The 16629-nt window shown below is 40.1% G+C and overlaps 1 protein-coding gene across 2 annotated transcripts in view; it reads right to left on the reverse strand.

Annotated features, from left to right (window-relative positions):
* Positions 1 to 5095: 5095 nt before the first annotated feature.
* Positions 5096 to 16629, reverse strand: part of APEX2 (apurinic/apyrimidinic endodeoxyribonuclease 2) — a 48453-nt gene continuing 36919 nt past the window's right edge. The window contains exon 6 of one of the 2 annotated variants that reach the window (XM_086388531.1): positions 5096 to 6731. In XM_086388531.1, coding sequence (XP_086244657.1) covers positions 6489 to 6731 — 243 coding nt within the window. In that variant the 3' untranslated portion in view covers positions 5096 to 6488. The remainder of the gene's footprint in view (positions 6732 to 16629) is intronic. The other variant, XM_086388532.1, reaches the window with a different exon arrangement.

The raw sequence follows: 16629 nt of genomic DNA on the forward strand, positions 1-16629 counted from the left end.
ATGTACTTTTTGATACCCTTCTCATTTTCCTTTTTGTATGTTTTTGAGTTATTTTCTTAATGTTTATCCTGGGAATTACAAGAACCATATTGAATTCATAACATTTTAGTTTTAATTAATAATAACAGCTTCAATAGCATGCAAAACTCTGCTCTTATACTCCTAGATACCTTTGTTCTTTCCCCTTTATAATATTATTGCCATAGCTTATGTCTTTATTCAATGTGCCTCCACTGGCACTGACTTATAATTATTGTTTTATGAATTTGTCTTTCAACTCATACAATAGAAAAGTTACAAACAATGATAAAATAATACTGAATTTTATATCTACCTGTTTAATAAGCTTTACCAGTGTTCTTTATTTATTTGTTTGGCTATCTAGCATCCTTTCCTTTTAGCCTGATTCCCTTTTGCATTTCTTGTAGGACAAGTCTACAGGTGACAAATTCTACTTTTGTTTATTTGGGACTATCTTGAGTTATCCTTCAATTTTGATGAATACTTCTGCAGATATAATATTCTTAGTTGATTTTTTTTCTTTTCACATTTTAAATATGCCTTCTGGCCTCCATAGTTTTTGATGAGAAATCAGCTGTTAGTTTTTGGGAAAAATTAAAATACAAGAGACTCCTGCTTCCCCAGCACCCCCCCCCCCCAAAAAAAAAAGTTCAATGATTGAACAGCTATCCATGAGTAAATACAGCTCTGGAAAACCTCTTGCTTATGTGCTGTTGCTAAGTCAAGTCAGATTCTTTTGACTGAGAGTGTTAGCCTCCATAGGCAGGCCAGAGGTCCCCAAGTGGCAGGAAGAAATAAAAGTGCAAATGGCAGATTTTTTTTTTTCCAGTAACAAACTAAACTCTCATCCTGTAGGCAAGGTCAAAACAAGAGCCTGCTGAAAAGAAGTTTGAAGAGGTTAAAAGCTTTGAGTATCTGGAGACCAAACCAGCTTGTGGTTTGGGCTTGTTGAGTTTCAGTTATAAGTTTATATAAAGGCTAGGCAAGTTCCCCATAACCCAGAATCTAAATCTGGCAATAGACTGTGATGCTCCCCAAATCCTCTCAATTGTCTTAAAATCATAGGTAGAGGATGAATAATACAGGCTTAATTCTCTCAGGGCCTATGCCCCTCATCCCTTCTAGAAAAGAAAACATCTTTCAAACCAGTGACTGAAAACTATTTGGCTTGTTCAAGAATTTGAGACAATAAAGTATAAGGATCAAGCACCACAGAGTGTAAAGGAACCACAGCTTCATTTATTATTTGTAAATCTTGAACTAATCTCCATTTATGATTTAGCTTTTTTACATGCAAAATAGGAGTGTTGCATAAACTGTTACAAGGAATTAATAGCCCCTGCTCCTTTAAATTCTCAGTAATGGGTTTTAACCCTTTCTTAACCTCGGGTTTCAGTGGATACTGCTTTTGATGTGCTAATAGGTGAGGGTCTTTGAGCCTGACGATGACATGGATAGCATTTTGTGCTCTACCAACAGCTTTTCCATCAGCCCACGCTCTAAGATTTACATTTTGTTCAATTAGTAGGAGAGAAAGAGCAGGCTCCATATTCATGAAAACAGAGGCCTGGACCTTGCTCAGTATATCCTTCCCCAGAAAGGTGAAGGAGACTCTGGCAGGATCAGAAACTCGTGTGAAAATAGCAGAGTCCCAGTTGCAGATCAGAGAACAACTGAGCTGAAATAATAGCGTTTGGCTCATCTAGACAGTCCCATTATGGAAGTGGATCAGGGAGAAAGTGGACCAGGGGTTTCAGTAAGCATAGAGTAAGTTTCCACAATGTTTAAAAGGAAATTGACTGATTGGCCCCCATAGTTGTCAATACCTGGGGTTCCTCAGGTGTAACTAGGACAGGAACTTGTGTGGGGACCCCCGGGCACCTTCAGTCCTGATTGTCTTGAGAGTCTGACCCCTGAGGCCTAGAGCTCGGAGGGCAGTCTCCTCTCTAATGTGGTCCTTTGCAGACTGGACATGGAGCCAGAGCAATCTTACTTGAGGTGCCCTTCTTTTCCACAGTAACAGCATGTCCATCCCTTTTCACCAGGGTCCCTCTGAGCATCTTTCTCCAACTGTTTCAGAGCTAATCTGAAAGTTGTTAGGGCTTCAGTCTTTCTCTGGCATTTTTCTGTCTCTTCTCCTCTTCCTATCTGTCATAATAAACTGTCTGAGCCACTGGCAACAGGTTATCTAAGGATGATTTGGTCCATACACCTGTTTTCATAGCTTACAGTGGATATCTAGAGCCAACTGAGAAATCTATCTTTTAAGATCATTTCTCCCTCTGTACTTTTGTGATAAATCTCAGTGAATCTGCAAAGGACTTCCTGTTGGTCTATCTAGGAATTTACCAGAAGCTTCCTACTCTCCCTGTTCTATGCTTGTCAGTTTGGCATAGTTTAAAGTCTTAGTGTGCGCTCACTTGAGTCCTGACAAAAACACATGTGAAAAAGTAATTCTGGTCCCCATTTTCCTTTAGTTGTGTTATAGTCCCAGTCTAACTCTGTTGTGGAGACTGTCTGATTCCCAGTAGGGAAGGCAGCTATCTCACCCTCCCCGCTTTCTGCTGATTCATTACCAAGCCATTCATCTCCATAGGTAACAGCTTTTCCCCAAAACTCGAGCTTTTGAGTCAGGAGTTAGCATCTGTCCCAAGACATACGTTACATCTTTCCAAGTAAGTTCATAAAGTAAAGTTAGTCCCTTAAAGGCTTCTATATATATATAGTCTCAACTGCAATTGGGACTGTTTGAATTTCTACCGAAACTGAGGCCACCCCTCCTGGAAGGGTGTCCAGACTCTCAGCCTGTTCAGTTGGGAGCCCCGGATACAGGGGCAAAGTAAGAGGAGAGGAGGGAGCTGAAGCTTTCACACCCAAATCTGTACTCTTAGGACATAAGGCTGGCATGTCTTGCAGAGAGAAAAAGAGCAACACATATGGCACTTCTACCCATTTCCCTTGTTTTTTACAGAAACAGTCTAATTGTAAAACAGTATTATAATTAACAGACTTTTCAAATGGCCAGCATTCCCCATCTTTCAAAGGATATTGTGGCCATTCAGTATCACAGAAGAAGATCAGGTGTGTCTTTTTTAAACTCTGGGGATCAAAATTGTCACAGTTTTTTATTAAATACACTCTAAAGGGGTTGATTCTGGAACTGCTAGCTCCCATCTGTAAGAGAGGGAAAAAGTGACATTTAAAGCTGTAGCTCTTTCTTACCAGAGGCGTCCCTCCCTGCTCTAGATGGGGGTGGAGACAGACTTTCCACTGAAGCTTTCCTTCCCTGGTCAGACTTAGTCTGTTCCTTATGTATGCAGGTGCCTTACCCATCCTTCCCAGTTCTACCAACGAGGCAGGGTGGAGATGCACCAGGGGTAGACCCGATGACATCCCAGATTGATGTCCAGTTCCTCACCATCAAGACCTTTGTCTGATTTCTGCTCCTTCTCTGATGCCACCTGGAGTACAACAGAGTAGCCTTCCAGAATGCCTCCCAAGCTAAGACTACTAGGGGAAGTATCCATCTTCTGTGGGCCTGTGCACATTCCTGAGTACAGTCCTGACCACAGTAGAAGCACTGAGTCATAAAGGGATGAACACAAAACCCAAGATGCCCCTTCTGAGTGTCACACAGAAGTATCACCACACCAGTATGTATGAGAGCAAAAGAGGTGGTGAAGGGCCAGCCAGTGAGGAAAAAGTGATTATTGTCCTTGAGCTATTAGGGCCAATCCTTCCAGCTCATTCCCATAGATGAATGTCTAAGAAATGTCTTTCTCATTCCCAGAAAGAATGTCTAAGGATTTGAGACAAAAGTCCAGATAGCCTCCTCTGGTCCACTAAGAACTAGTTTACCCAAAGGAAGAAGCCCATTGCACTTCCAATCTGACCAGATACTGGAATTCCTGTTCTGTGTCCTTAAGACCTCATGGTCACCAGCAATGCTTCTATCCACATAGATTGGAGGTACAGGCATTACAAAGACTCACTTTCAGGTCCCTGGCCCCTGAAACAGGCAACCAAGAGAGTGACCTGTAGCCTGAGAGACGTTCCTGGAGCTAGAGCTCCACCTTGCTCCTGAACGTGCTCTTGTAACTTTAGGCTCCTAGCAAGGCTAGGTGCTTCCAAACTTGGGGTCTAAGTAAAAGTACATAGTAACAGGATGAACCACAAGTCCCTTGAAAGTCTATAATCTGATATATTAGGTTAGTAGCTCTAATTCCCAGGCAGTTATGAAAATGTCAAAGAGACTGGAGAGTTTGACTGAGAAAGGAGAGTGGTCCACACACATCGTCCAACTCTGGCCACTCCCCTGGAGGAGAGGTTGGATGCCTCTTGACATTAGCCAGTAGGTATAATCCCCTGACAGGGTTTTTGGCATAAGCCATATGAGGTCACCATGGAACCACAGATTAGGACACAACTCTTGCTTCACACGCGTTTGTGTATCTCTTTCAATCAATCACTCACACAGGCACAGTGTAGTAAAGTAAAGCAGAAAACATGTGTATTGGAGAACAAAAAACTAGAGCTCTGAGCGTCCTCATCTTATCCTGAAGGATCCTGGATGAGCCCCCAAGATGAAAGGTTGCTTCTACAAACCATGAACAATGCCAGGATTCTTGGCCTCCGGAGGAGAGGAATTTGATCCGTGGCCAGTGATGAGGCTTGATCACTCAGAGCTTTTTGTGTAATGTTTCATTAAAGTATAAAAATGATAGAGGAAGCTTCTGACATAGGCATCAGAAGGGTGGACAGAAAGAGTACCCCCTTGCTAGTTTTTAACAAGGGGTTACATATCTATGGGCTTCCCTGATAGCTCAGTTGGTAAAGAATCCACTTGCAATGCAGGAGACCCCAGTTCAACTCCTGGGTCAGGAAGATCTGCTGAAGAAGGAAAAGGCTACCCACTCCAGTATTCTTGGGCTTCTCTTGTGGCTCAGCTGGTAAAGAATCAGCCTGAATTGCAGGAGACCTGGGTTCAATCCCTGGGTTGGGAAGGGAATGGCTACCCACTCCAGTATTCTGGCCTGGAGAATTCCATGGACGCAAAGAGTCAGACAAGACTGAGTGACATTCACTATATACCTATTAGCAAGCTGCTAATTAGAGAAAGGAAAAGCCTCAAAACTGAGAGAGTTGCACCAGGCCCCTCACCCACAGCATGCATTTTGAGATAGCACTGACACAAGGTGAGTCATCCTGGGCCATAAAACAATTGACATGAATCTTGAAGAAAGGCAGATTTACAAGCAAGTACATGCTTCATTAACACAGCTTAAGAAAGACATTTCCATGAGAAAAATGCATTGGTTAGCTCAAGGTTTGAGATAGAGTTAAGTTCAGGAGGAACCAGGTGTCACCGTGACAACACAGGATTCAGTTCAATTCAGTCAGTTCAGTCAATCAGTCGTGTCCAGCTCTTTGTGACCCCATGGACTGCAGCAGGCCAGGCTTCCCTGTCCATCACCAGCTCCTGGAGCTTGCTCAAACTCATGTCCATTGAGTCAGTGATGCCATCCAACAATCTTATCCTCTGTGATCCCCTTCTCCGCCTACCTTCAATCTTTCCCAGCATCAGGGTCTTTTCCAATGAGTCAGTTCTTCACATCAGGTGGCCAAAATATTGGAGTTTCAGCTTCAGCATGAGTCCTCCCAATGAATATTCAGGACAGATTACCTTTAGGATTGATCAGTTGGATCTCCTCGCAGTCCAAGGGAATCTCAAGAGTGTTCAACAACACCACAGTTCAAAAGTATCAATACTTCAGCACTCAGCTTTCTTTATAGTTCAACTGTCACATCCAAACATGACCACTGGAAAAACCATAGCTTTGACTAGATGGACCTTTTTTGGCAAAGTAATGTATCTGCTTTTGAATATGCTGTCTAGGTTGATCATAGTTTTTCTTCCAAGGAGCTAATGTCTTTTAATTTCATGATTGAAGTCACCATCTGCAGTGATTTTAGAGCCCAAGAAAATAAAGTCTGTCACTGTTTTCAATGTTTCCTCATCTATTTGCCATGAAGTGATGGGACCAGATGCCATGATCTTAGTTTTTTGAATGTTGAGTTTTAAGCCAGCTTTTTCACTCTCCTCTTTCACTTTCATCAAGAGGTTCTTTAGTTCTTCGCTTTCTACCATGAGGGTGGTGTTATCTGCATATCTGAGGTTATTGATATTTCTCCCGGCAATCTTGATTCCAGCTTGCGCTTCATTCAGCCTGGCATTTTGAATGATGTACTCTGCATAGAAGTTATATAAGCAGGGTGACAATATACAGCTTTGACGTACTCCTTTCCTGATTTGGAGCCAGTCTATTGTTCCATGTCCGGTTCTAACTGTTGCTTCTTGACCTGCATACAGATTTCTCAGGAGGCAGGTAAGGTGGTCTGGTATTGCCATCTCTTGAAGAATTTTCCACAGTTTGCTGTGATCCACACAGTCAAATGTTTTGGTGTAGTCAATAAAGCAGAAGTAGATATTTTTCTGGAGTTCTCTCTTTTTTTTTTTTTTCGATGAGCCAACGAATATTGGCAATTTGATCTTTGGTTCCTTTGCCTTTTTTAAATCCAGCTTGAACATCTGGAAGTTCACGGTTCATGTACTGTTGAATCCTGGCTTGGAGAATTTTGAGCATTACTCTACTAGCATGTGAGATGAGTGCAACTGTGTGGTAGTTTGAACATTCTTTGGTATTGCCTTTCTTTGGGATTGGATGACAACACAGGATTGGAAGAGAAAAGAAAAAAAAAATACATCAGCCACTTGCAGTTTTATTTCCTCCCGCCACTTCAGGACCTCTGGCCTTCCTACCGAGGCTATTAACATTCTCAATAGTTCTGTATTTTAATACTCCACTGTCAGTAATGGCTAAAACAAACAGAAGATCAATGATAGAGAACCTTCAAAACACTAAAAACCAACTAGAACTAATAGAATCTACAGGATTCTGTGCTGGCAATAACAGGACTACATATTTTCCTCAAGTGTGCACGGAGTATTCTCCAGGATACACCATAAATTGAGCCCCAAGTCTTAGTTAATTTAAAAATAATAAAATCATACAAAATATCTTCTATGGTGACAGTGGAATGAAACTGAAAGTCAATGACAAGTGAAACTGGAGTTTTCTCATGTGAAAATGGAACAACATAGTATTAATCAATCAGTAAGTCAAAGAATACATCACGAGAAACATTATAAAATACTTAGAAATGTATTAAAATAAAAATACAACCTATCAAAACATATGGGATGCAACAAGGCAGTGCTCAAAAAGAAATTTATAGTTATAAAAACATACTTTAAAAGGAAATCTTAAACCAATAGCCCAACTTTACATCTTAAGGAAATAGGATATTAAAATAGCAAACTAAATCCAAAGATAGCAGAAGGAAGGAAATAATAAAATTTAGCTATAATATTGTAAACCAAGTGTACTTCAGTTAAATAATTAATTAAATTTTAAAAATCACATTGGCAAGTTGAAAGGATAAGCATGCACACACTCACCATTATTGGGGATGTATAGAAAATGTATAGGGCATATTGGCAGTATCAAAAATTTAAATGTCTATATATCGTTTGCCCCAGGAATTTTTTTAGGATGCTACCATATAAAAAATATTCTCACATAGGCCCAAAGATAGTTATTGCAAGATTTTTCATGATGAAGTGGGAAATCCCTGTGACCTAAGTTTCCATTAATAAGTGAGTGTTTAAATAATTTATGGTAACATTCATTCTGGAATAGTATAAATCCATTAAAAAGAAAGAATTGGGGGCGTTCCTAAGATGGCGGAGGAATAGGACGGGGAGACCACTTTCTCCCCCACAAATTCATCAAAAGAACATTTAAACGCTGAGTAAATTCCACAAAACAATTTCTGAATGCCGGCAGAGGACATCAGGTACCCAGAAAAGCAGCCCTTTGTCTTCAAAAGGAGGTAAGAAAAAATATAAAAGACGAAAAAAGAGACAAAAGAGGTAGAGATGGAGCTCCGTCCTGGGAAGGGAGTCTTAAAAAGAGAGATAGTATGGGGAGGGAGGTGGGAAGGGGGTTCAGGATGGGGAACACATGTACACCCATGGTGGATGCATGTTGATGTATGGCAAAACCAATACAACATTGTACAGTAAAAAAAATAATAATAATAAAAAAATAAACAAATAAAAGTCACGAAAATTTTAAAAAGGAAAAACAAAACAAGAGAGAAGTTTCCAAACACCAGGAAACAATCACACTGCCGAGTCTGTGGTGAGCCTTGGAAGCACAGAGGGCAACATAGCTGGGAGGAAAAATAAATAAATAATTAAACCCCACAGATTACGAGCCCAACGGTACCTCCCCCAGGGAAGAAGCAGCGCAGACATCTGCATCCACTACTAGCAAGCGGGGGCTGGGCAGGGAGGCATGGGCTGCACTGCTTAGAGTCAGGACCAGACCTGAATGCCCCTAGGGCAATCTGAGCGAACTAACTTGGGCTAGCAAACCAGACTGTGGGATAGCTAACTCGCGAAAAGCCCTAACCTAAGACACTGCCAGGACCGGGCACAGAACAAAGGACTGAACAGAACTAGCTGGCTGCAGACCATCCCCCTCCAGTGACAGGCAGCCAGAGCTGGAAGGGGGCAATCACAGCCCCAGAGAGACATTATCTACCAAACTGCAAGCAGGCTTCTTTGCTAACTAAGACTTCTTGGGATTCTGGATAGTCAACATCCGCCTGAGAAGGTGCACCGGTTGTACATCGAGAAAACTGAGCGTCAGGGATGGGGGAGGCGATAAGTCACAGCGACCATGCTCACCAAACACCTCATCACCTGAGCTGCTCGGACCTGGGAAGGGCACAAAACACAGGTCCAACAGAGTCAGCACCTCTGAGGACTACCCGAGTGCCTGAACCTGAGTGGCTTAGACCTGGGAGGTGCATACAGCCCAGGCCCGACCTCGGACGGTTCCCAGGGGAGCAACCTAGAGCCTGAGCAGTGTTTGCAGGGAGGGCACATGTGCCGTGAGCGGGGGCAGGCCCAGTGTGGCTGAGACACTGCGAGCACATGCCAGTGTTATTTGTTTGCAGCGTCCCTCCCTCCCCACAGTGCAACTGAACAAGAGAGCCTAAAAAAAGTGTCCACCACCGCCCCCCTTGTGTCAAGGTGGAAATCAGACACTGAAGAGATCAGCAAACAAAAGAAGATAAAACAGAGGGAACCGCTTTGGAAGTGACAGATGCAATAGATCAAAACCCTGTAGTTAGTACCGACTACATAAGAAGGGGCCTATAGATCTTCAGAAATATAAGCCAGACCAAGAAACTATCCAAAAATGAACTGACCCCACAGTGCCCAAAACAACACCAGAGAAAGTCCTAGGTACATTTTTACTATTTATATGATAATTCTTTTCTTTTTTAATTTTTTTTTAAATTTTTAAGTCCTCTATTACTCCTTTAATTTTCAATTTTATACCCTACTATTACTTTTCAAAAAAAAAAAAAAGACCCTATTTTTCAAAGCAAACTTCATATATATATATATATATATAGTAATTTTTGTGACTTTGCTTTTTTTTTCTTTTTCTTCTTCTTTTCTTTAATACTGTATTTTTGAAAATCCAACCTCTACTCTAGATTTTTAGTCTTTGCTTTTTGGTATTGGTTATCAATTTTGTACCTTTAAGAACCCAATCTTCAGTACCCATTTTTACCTGGGAACGAGATTACTGGCTTGACTGCTTGCTCCCCCTTTGGACTCTCCTTTTTCTCCACCAGGTCGCCTCTGTTTCCTCCCTCCCCCTTCTCTTCTCTACCCAACTCTCTGAATCTCTGTGTGTTCAAGAAGGTGGAAAACAATTAGGGAATTCATTACTGGTTGGATCTGTCTCTCTCCTTTTGATTCCCCCCTTTATCCTCCTGGCGACCTATCTCCTTCCTCCCTCTTCTCTTCTCTGTATAACTCCGTGAACATCTCTGAGGGATCCAGACTGTGGAACACACATAAGGAAGTGATTACTGGCTAGCTTGCTCTCTCCTCTTTTGATTCCACCTCATCTCATTTGGGTCACCTCTAACTGCCTCCTCCCTCTTCTCTTCTCCATTTAACTCTGTGAACCTCTCTGTGTGTCCCTCACTATGGAGAAACTTTTCATCTTTAATCTAGATGTTTTATCAACAGTGCTGTATAGAAGGAGAAGTCTTGAGACTACTGTAAAAATAAGACTGAAAACCAGAAGCAGGAGGCTTAAGTCCAAATCCTGAGAACACCAGAGAACTCCTGATTCCAGGGAACATTAATCGATAGGAGCTCATCAAACGCCTCCATGCTGCTGCTGCTGCTGCTGCTGCTGCTGCTAAGTCGCTTCAGTCGTGTCCGACTCTGTGCGACCCCATAGATGGCAGCTCACCAGGCTTCCCCGTCCCTGGGATTCTCCAGGCAAGAACACTGGAGTGGATTGCCATTTCCTTCTCCAATGCGTGAAACTGAAAAGTGAAAGTGAAGTCGCTCAGTCGTATCCGACTCTTAGCGACCCCATGGACTACAGCCTACCAGGCTCCTCCTTCCATGGGATTTTCCAGGCAAGAGTACTAGAGTGGGGTGTCATTGCCTTCTCCAAACGCCTCCATACCTACACTGAAACCAAGCACCACCCAAGGGCCAACAAGTTCCAGAGCAAGACATACCATGCATATTCTCCAGCAACACAAGAACACAGCCCTGAGCTTCAACATACAGGCTACCCAAAGTTACTCGAAAACCATTGACATCTCCTAACTTGTTACTGGACACTTCATTGCACTCCAGAGAGAAAAAATCCAGCTCCACCCACCAGAACACCGACACAAGCTTCCCTAACCAGGAAACCTTGACAAGCCACCCATACAATCCCACCCAGAGCGAGGAAACTCCACAATAAAGAGAACTCCACAAACTGCCATAATACGGAAAGGCCACCCCAAAGTCAGCAATGTAAAAAAGATGAAGAGACAGAGGAATACCCACCAGGTAAAGGAACAGGATAAATGCCCACCAAACCAAACAAAAGAGGAAGAGATAGGGAATCTACCTGATAAAGAATTCCAAATAATGATAGTGAAAATGATCCAAAATCTTGAAATCAAGATGGAATCACAGATAAATAGCCTGGAGACAAGGATTGAGAAGATGCAAGAAAGGTTTAACAAGGACCTAGAAGAAATAAAAAAGAGTCAATATATAATGAATAATACAATAAATGAGATCAAAAACACTCTGGAGGGAACAAATAGTAGAATAATAGTAGAATAATAGGCAGAAGATAGGATTAGTGAAGTAGAAAATAGAATGGTAGAAATAAGTGAATCAGAGAAGAAAATGAAAAACGAATTAAAAGAAATGAAGACAATCTCTGAGACCTCCAGGACAATATTAAATGCCCCAACATTCGAATCATAGGAGTCCCATAGAAGAAGACAAAAAGATAGACCATGAGAAAATACTTGAAATAATAGTTTAAAACTTCCCTAATATAGGGAAGGAAATAATCACCCAAGTCCAAGAAACCCAGAGAGTCCCAAACAGGGTAAACCCAAGGCGAAACACCCCAAGACACATATTAATCAAATTAACAAAGATCAAACGCAAAGAACAAATATTAAAAGCAGCAAGGGAAAAACAACAAATAACACACAAGGGGATTCCCATAAGGATAACAGCTGATCTTTCAATAGAAACTCTTCAGGCAAGGAGGGGATGGCAAGACATACTTAAAGTGATGAAAGAAAATAAGCTACAAAAAAAAAAAAAAGAAAAGAAAATAAGCTACAGCTCAGGTTACTGTACCCAGCAAGGATCTCATGCAAATATGAAGGAGAAATCAAAAGCTTTACAGACAAGCAAAAGCTGAGAGAATTCAGCACCACCAAACCAGCTCTCCAACAAATGCTAAACGATATTCTCTAGACAGGAAACACAAAAAGGGGGTATAAACTCGAACCCAAAACAATAAAGTAAATGGGAACGGAATCATACTTATCAATAATTACCTTAAACATAAATGGGTTGAATGCCCCAACCAAAAGACAAAGACTGGCTGAATGGATACAAAAACAAGACCTCTATATATGTTGTCTACAAGAGACCCACCTCAAAACAGGGGACACATATAGACTGAAAATGAAGGGCTGGAAAAAGATATTCCATGCAAATAGAGACCAAAAGAAAGCAGGAGTAGCAATACTCATATCAGATAAAATAGATTTTATAACAAAGGCTGTGAAAAGAGACAAAGAAGGACACTACATCATGATCAAAGGATCAATCCAAGAAGAAGATATAACAATTATAAATATATATGCACCCAACATAGGAGCACCGCAGTATGTAAGACAAATGCTAACAAGTATGAAAGGAGAAATTAACAGTGACACAATAATAGTGGGAGACTTTAATATCCCACTCACACCTATGGATAGATCAACTAAACAGAAAATTAACAAGGAATCACAAACTTTAAATGATACAATAGACCAGTTAGACCTAATTAATATCTATAGGACATTTCACCCTAAAACAATGAATTTCACTTTTTTCTCAAGCACACAAGGAACCCTCTCCAGCATAGATCACATTCTGGGCCATAAATCTAGCCTTGGTAAATTGAAAAAAATTGAAATCATTCCAAGCCTCTTTTCTGACCACAATGCAGTAAGATTAGATTTCAATTACAGGAGAAAAACTATTAAAAATTCCAACATATGGAGGCTGAACAACACGCTGCTGAATAACCAACAAATCACAGAAGAAATCAAAAAAGAAATAAAAATATGCATAGAAACAAATCAAAATGAAAACACAACAACCCAAAACCTGTGGGACACTGTAAAAGCAGTACTTAGGGGAAGGTTCATAGCAATACAGGCATACCTCACAAAATAAGAAAAAAGTCAACTAAATAACCTAACTCTACACCTAAAGCAACTAGAAAAGGAAGAAATGAAGAACCCCAGGGTTAGTAGAAGGAAAGAAATCTTAAAAATTAGGGCAGAAATAAATGCAAAAGAAACAAAAGAGACCATAGCAAAAATCAACAAAGCCAAAAGCTGGTTCTTTGAAAGGATAAATTAAATTGACAAACCATTAGCCACACTCATCAAGAAACAAAGGGAGAAAAATCACATCAATAAAATTAGAAATGAAAGTGCAGAGATCACAACAGACAACACAGAAATAAGGATCATAAGAGACTACTATCAGAAATTATATGCCATTAAAATGGACAACGTGGAAGAAATGGACAAATTCTTAGAAAAGTACAACTTTCAAAAACTGAACCAGGAAGACATAGAAAATCTTAACAGACCCATCACAAGCACGGAAATTGAAACTGTAATCAGAAATCTTCCAGCAAACAAAAGCCCAGGTCCAGACAGCTTCACAGCTGAATTCTACTAAAAATTTAGAGAAGAGCTAACACCTATCCTACTCAAACTCTTCCAGAAAATTGCAGAGGAAGGTAAACTTCCAAACTCATTCTATGAGGCCACCATCACCCTAATACCAAAACCTGACAAAGATGCCACAAAAAAAGAACCCTACAGGCCAATATCACTGATGAACATAGATGCAAAAATCCTTAACAAAATTCTAGCAATCAGAATCCAACAACACATTAAAAAGATCATACACCATGACCAAGTGGGCTTTATCCCAGGGTCACAAGGATTCTTCAATATCCACAAATCAGTCAATATAATATACCACATTAACAAATTGAAAAATAAAAGCCATATGATTATCTCAATAGATGCAGAGAAAGCCTTTGACAAAATTCAACATCGATTTATGATAAAAACTCTCCAGAAAGCAGGAATAGAAGGAACATACCTCAACATAATAAAAGCTATATATGACAAACCCACAGCAAACATTATCCTCAATGGTGAAAAATTGAAAGCATTTCCCCTAAAGTCAGGAACAAGACAAGGGTGCCCACTCTCACCACTACTATTCAGCATAGTTTTTGGAAGTGTTGGCCACAGCAATCAGAGCAGAAAAAGAAATAAAAGGAATCCAAATTGGAAAAGAACAAGTAAAACTCTCACTGTTTGCAGATGACATGATCCTCTACATAGAAAACCCTAAAGACTCCACCAGAAAATTACTAGAGCTAATCAATGAATATAGTAAAGTTGCAGGATATAAAATCAACATACAGAAATCTCTTGCATTCCTAAACACTAATAATGAGAAAATAGAAAGAGAAATTAAGGAAACAATCCCATTCATCATTGCAATGTAAAGAATAAAATTCTAAGGAATATATCTACCTAAAGAAACTAAAGACCTATATATATAAAACTATAAAACACTGTTGAAATTAATCAAAGAGGACACTAATAGATGGAGAATCTATATAGTGAAAATGAGTATACTACCCAAAGCTATCTATATATTCAATACCATCCCTATCAAGCTACCAACGATATTTTTCACAGAGCTAGAACAAATAATTTCATAATTTGTATGGAAATACAGAAAACCTCGAATAGCCAAAGCAATCTTGAGAAAGAAGAATGGAACTGGAGGAATCAACCTGCCTGACTTCAAGCTCTACCACAAAGCCACAGTCATCAAGACAGCATGTTACTGGCACAAAGACAGAAATATAGATCAATGGAACAAAATAGAGATCCCAGAGAAAAATCCACACACCTATGGACACCTTATCTTTGACAAAGGAGGCAAGAATATACGATGGAGAAAAGACAAACTCTTTAACAAGTAGTGCTGGGAAAATTGGTCAAGCACTTGTAAAAGAATGAAACTAGAACACTTTCTAACACCATACACAAAAATAAATTCAAAATGGATTAAAGATCTAAACATAAGACCAGAAACTATAAAACTCCTAGAGGAGAACATAGGCAAAACACTCTCCAACATACATCACACCAGGATCCTCTATGACCCACCTCCCAGAATATTGGATAAAAGCAAAAATAAACAAATGAGACCTAATTAAAATTAAAAGCTTCTGCATAACAAAGGAAACTATAAGCAAGGTGAAAAGACAGCCTTCAGAATGGGAGAAAATAATAGCAAATGAAGTAAACAAACAACTAATCTCAAAAATATAAAAGCAACTCCTGCAGCTCAATTCCAGAAAAATAAATGACCCAATCAAAAAATGGGCCAAAGAACTAAATAGACATTTCTCCAAAGAAGACATACAGATGGCTAACAAACACATGAAAAGATGCTCAACATCACTCATTATCAGAGAAATGCAAATCAAAACCACAATGAGGTACCATTTCATGCCAGTCAGAATGGCTGTGACCCAAAAGTCTACGAGCAATAAATGCTGGAGAGGGTGTGGAGAAAAGGGAACCCTCTTACACTGTTGGTGGGAATGCAAACTAGTACAGCCATTATGGAGAATAGTGTGGAGATTCCTTAAAAAACTGGAAATAGAACTGCCTTATGACCCAGCAATCCCACTGCTGGGCATACACACCGAGGAAACCAGAATTGAAAGAGACACGTGTACCCCAATGTTCATCGCAGCACTGTTTATAATAGCCAGGACATGGAAGCAACCTAGAGGTCCATCAGCAGATGAATGGATAAGAAAGCTGTGGTACATATACACAATGTAGTATTACTCAGCCATTAAAAAGAATGCATTTGAATCAGTTCTAATGAGGTGGATAAAACCGGAGCCTATTATACAGAGTGAAGTAAGCCAGAAAGAAAAACACCAATACAGTATACTAATGCATATATATGGAATTTAAAAAGATGGTAATGATAACCCTGTATGCGAGAGAGCAAAAGAGACACAGATGTATAGAACAGTCTTTTGGACTCTGTGGGAGAGGGAGAGTGTGGGATGATTTGGGAGAATGGCATTGAAACATGTATAATATCATATAAGAAACAAATCGCCATTCCAGGTTTGATGCAGGATACAGGATGCTTGGGGCTGGTGCACTGGGATGACCCAGAGGGATGGTATTGGGAGGGAGGTGGGAGGGGGGTTCAGGATTGGGGACACGTGTACACCCATGGTGGATTCATGTTTATGTATGGCAAAACCAACACAATATTGTAAAGTAATTAGCCTCCAATTAAAATAAATAAATTTAAGTTAAAAAAATAAATAAATAAATGAAAAGGAAGAATTCATATAGAAAGACCTACATGGCATATTGGTATGTGGTCAAATGGGAAAAAAAAAAAAAAGGAAATTGCAGACCAGTATAATGAGTATGATCCAATTTGTGTAAATAGTGCCCCACAGATAAAATTGCCTGGTTATGATACAGTCTTGCTGCCCTAGGATTGAGAAGAAAATGAGAAGATAGTGAAGACAAGAAAATTACAAAGTGATAAGGAGAGTGTAATAAAAAGAGGAAATAGAGAACTTCACATTTTTAACTGTATATCCTAAAAGGGAGAATAGTGCTTAAAGAGTATGAGTTATGGAACTAGACTGCCTGAGTTCATAATTGAGCCCTGAACTTAGTAGCTTGGCAATTGCCTGTTATCTCACCTCTCTGAGCCTGTTTCTTCATCTGTAACATGGGGGTAATAGTGCCTATCTCATAAGGCCCTTCCATGTC

This window comes from Bos grunniens, chromosome X (assembly GCF_055505025.1).
Source record: "Bos grunniens cultivar Pamir isolate PY7600 chromosome X, Bosgru_T2T1.0, whole genome shotgun sequence".
Classification (NCBI taxonomy): domain Eukaryota; kingdom Metazoa; phylum Chordata; class Mammalia; order Artiodactyla; family Bovidae; genus Bos; species Bos grunniens.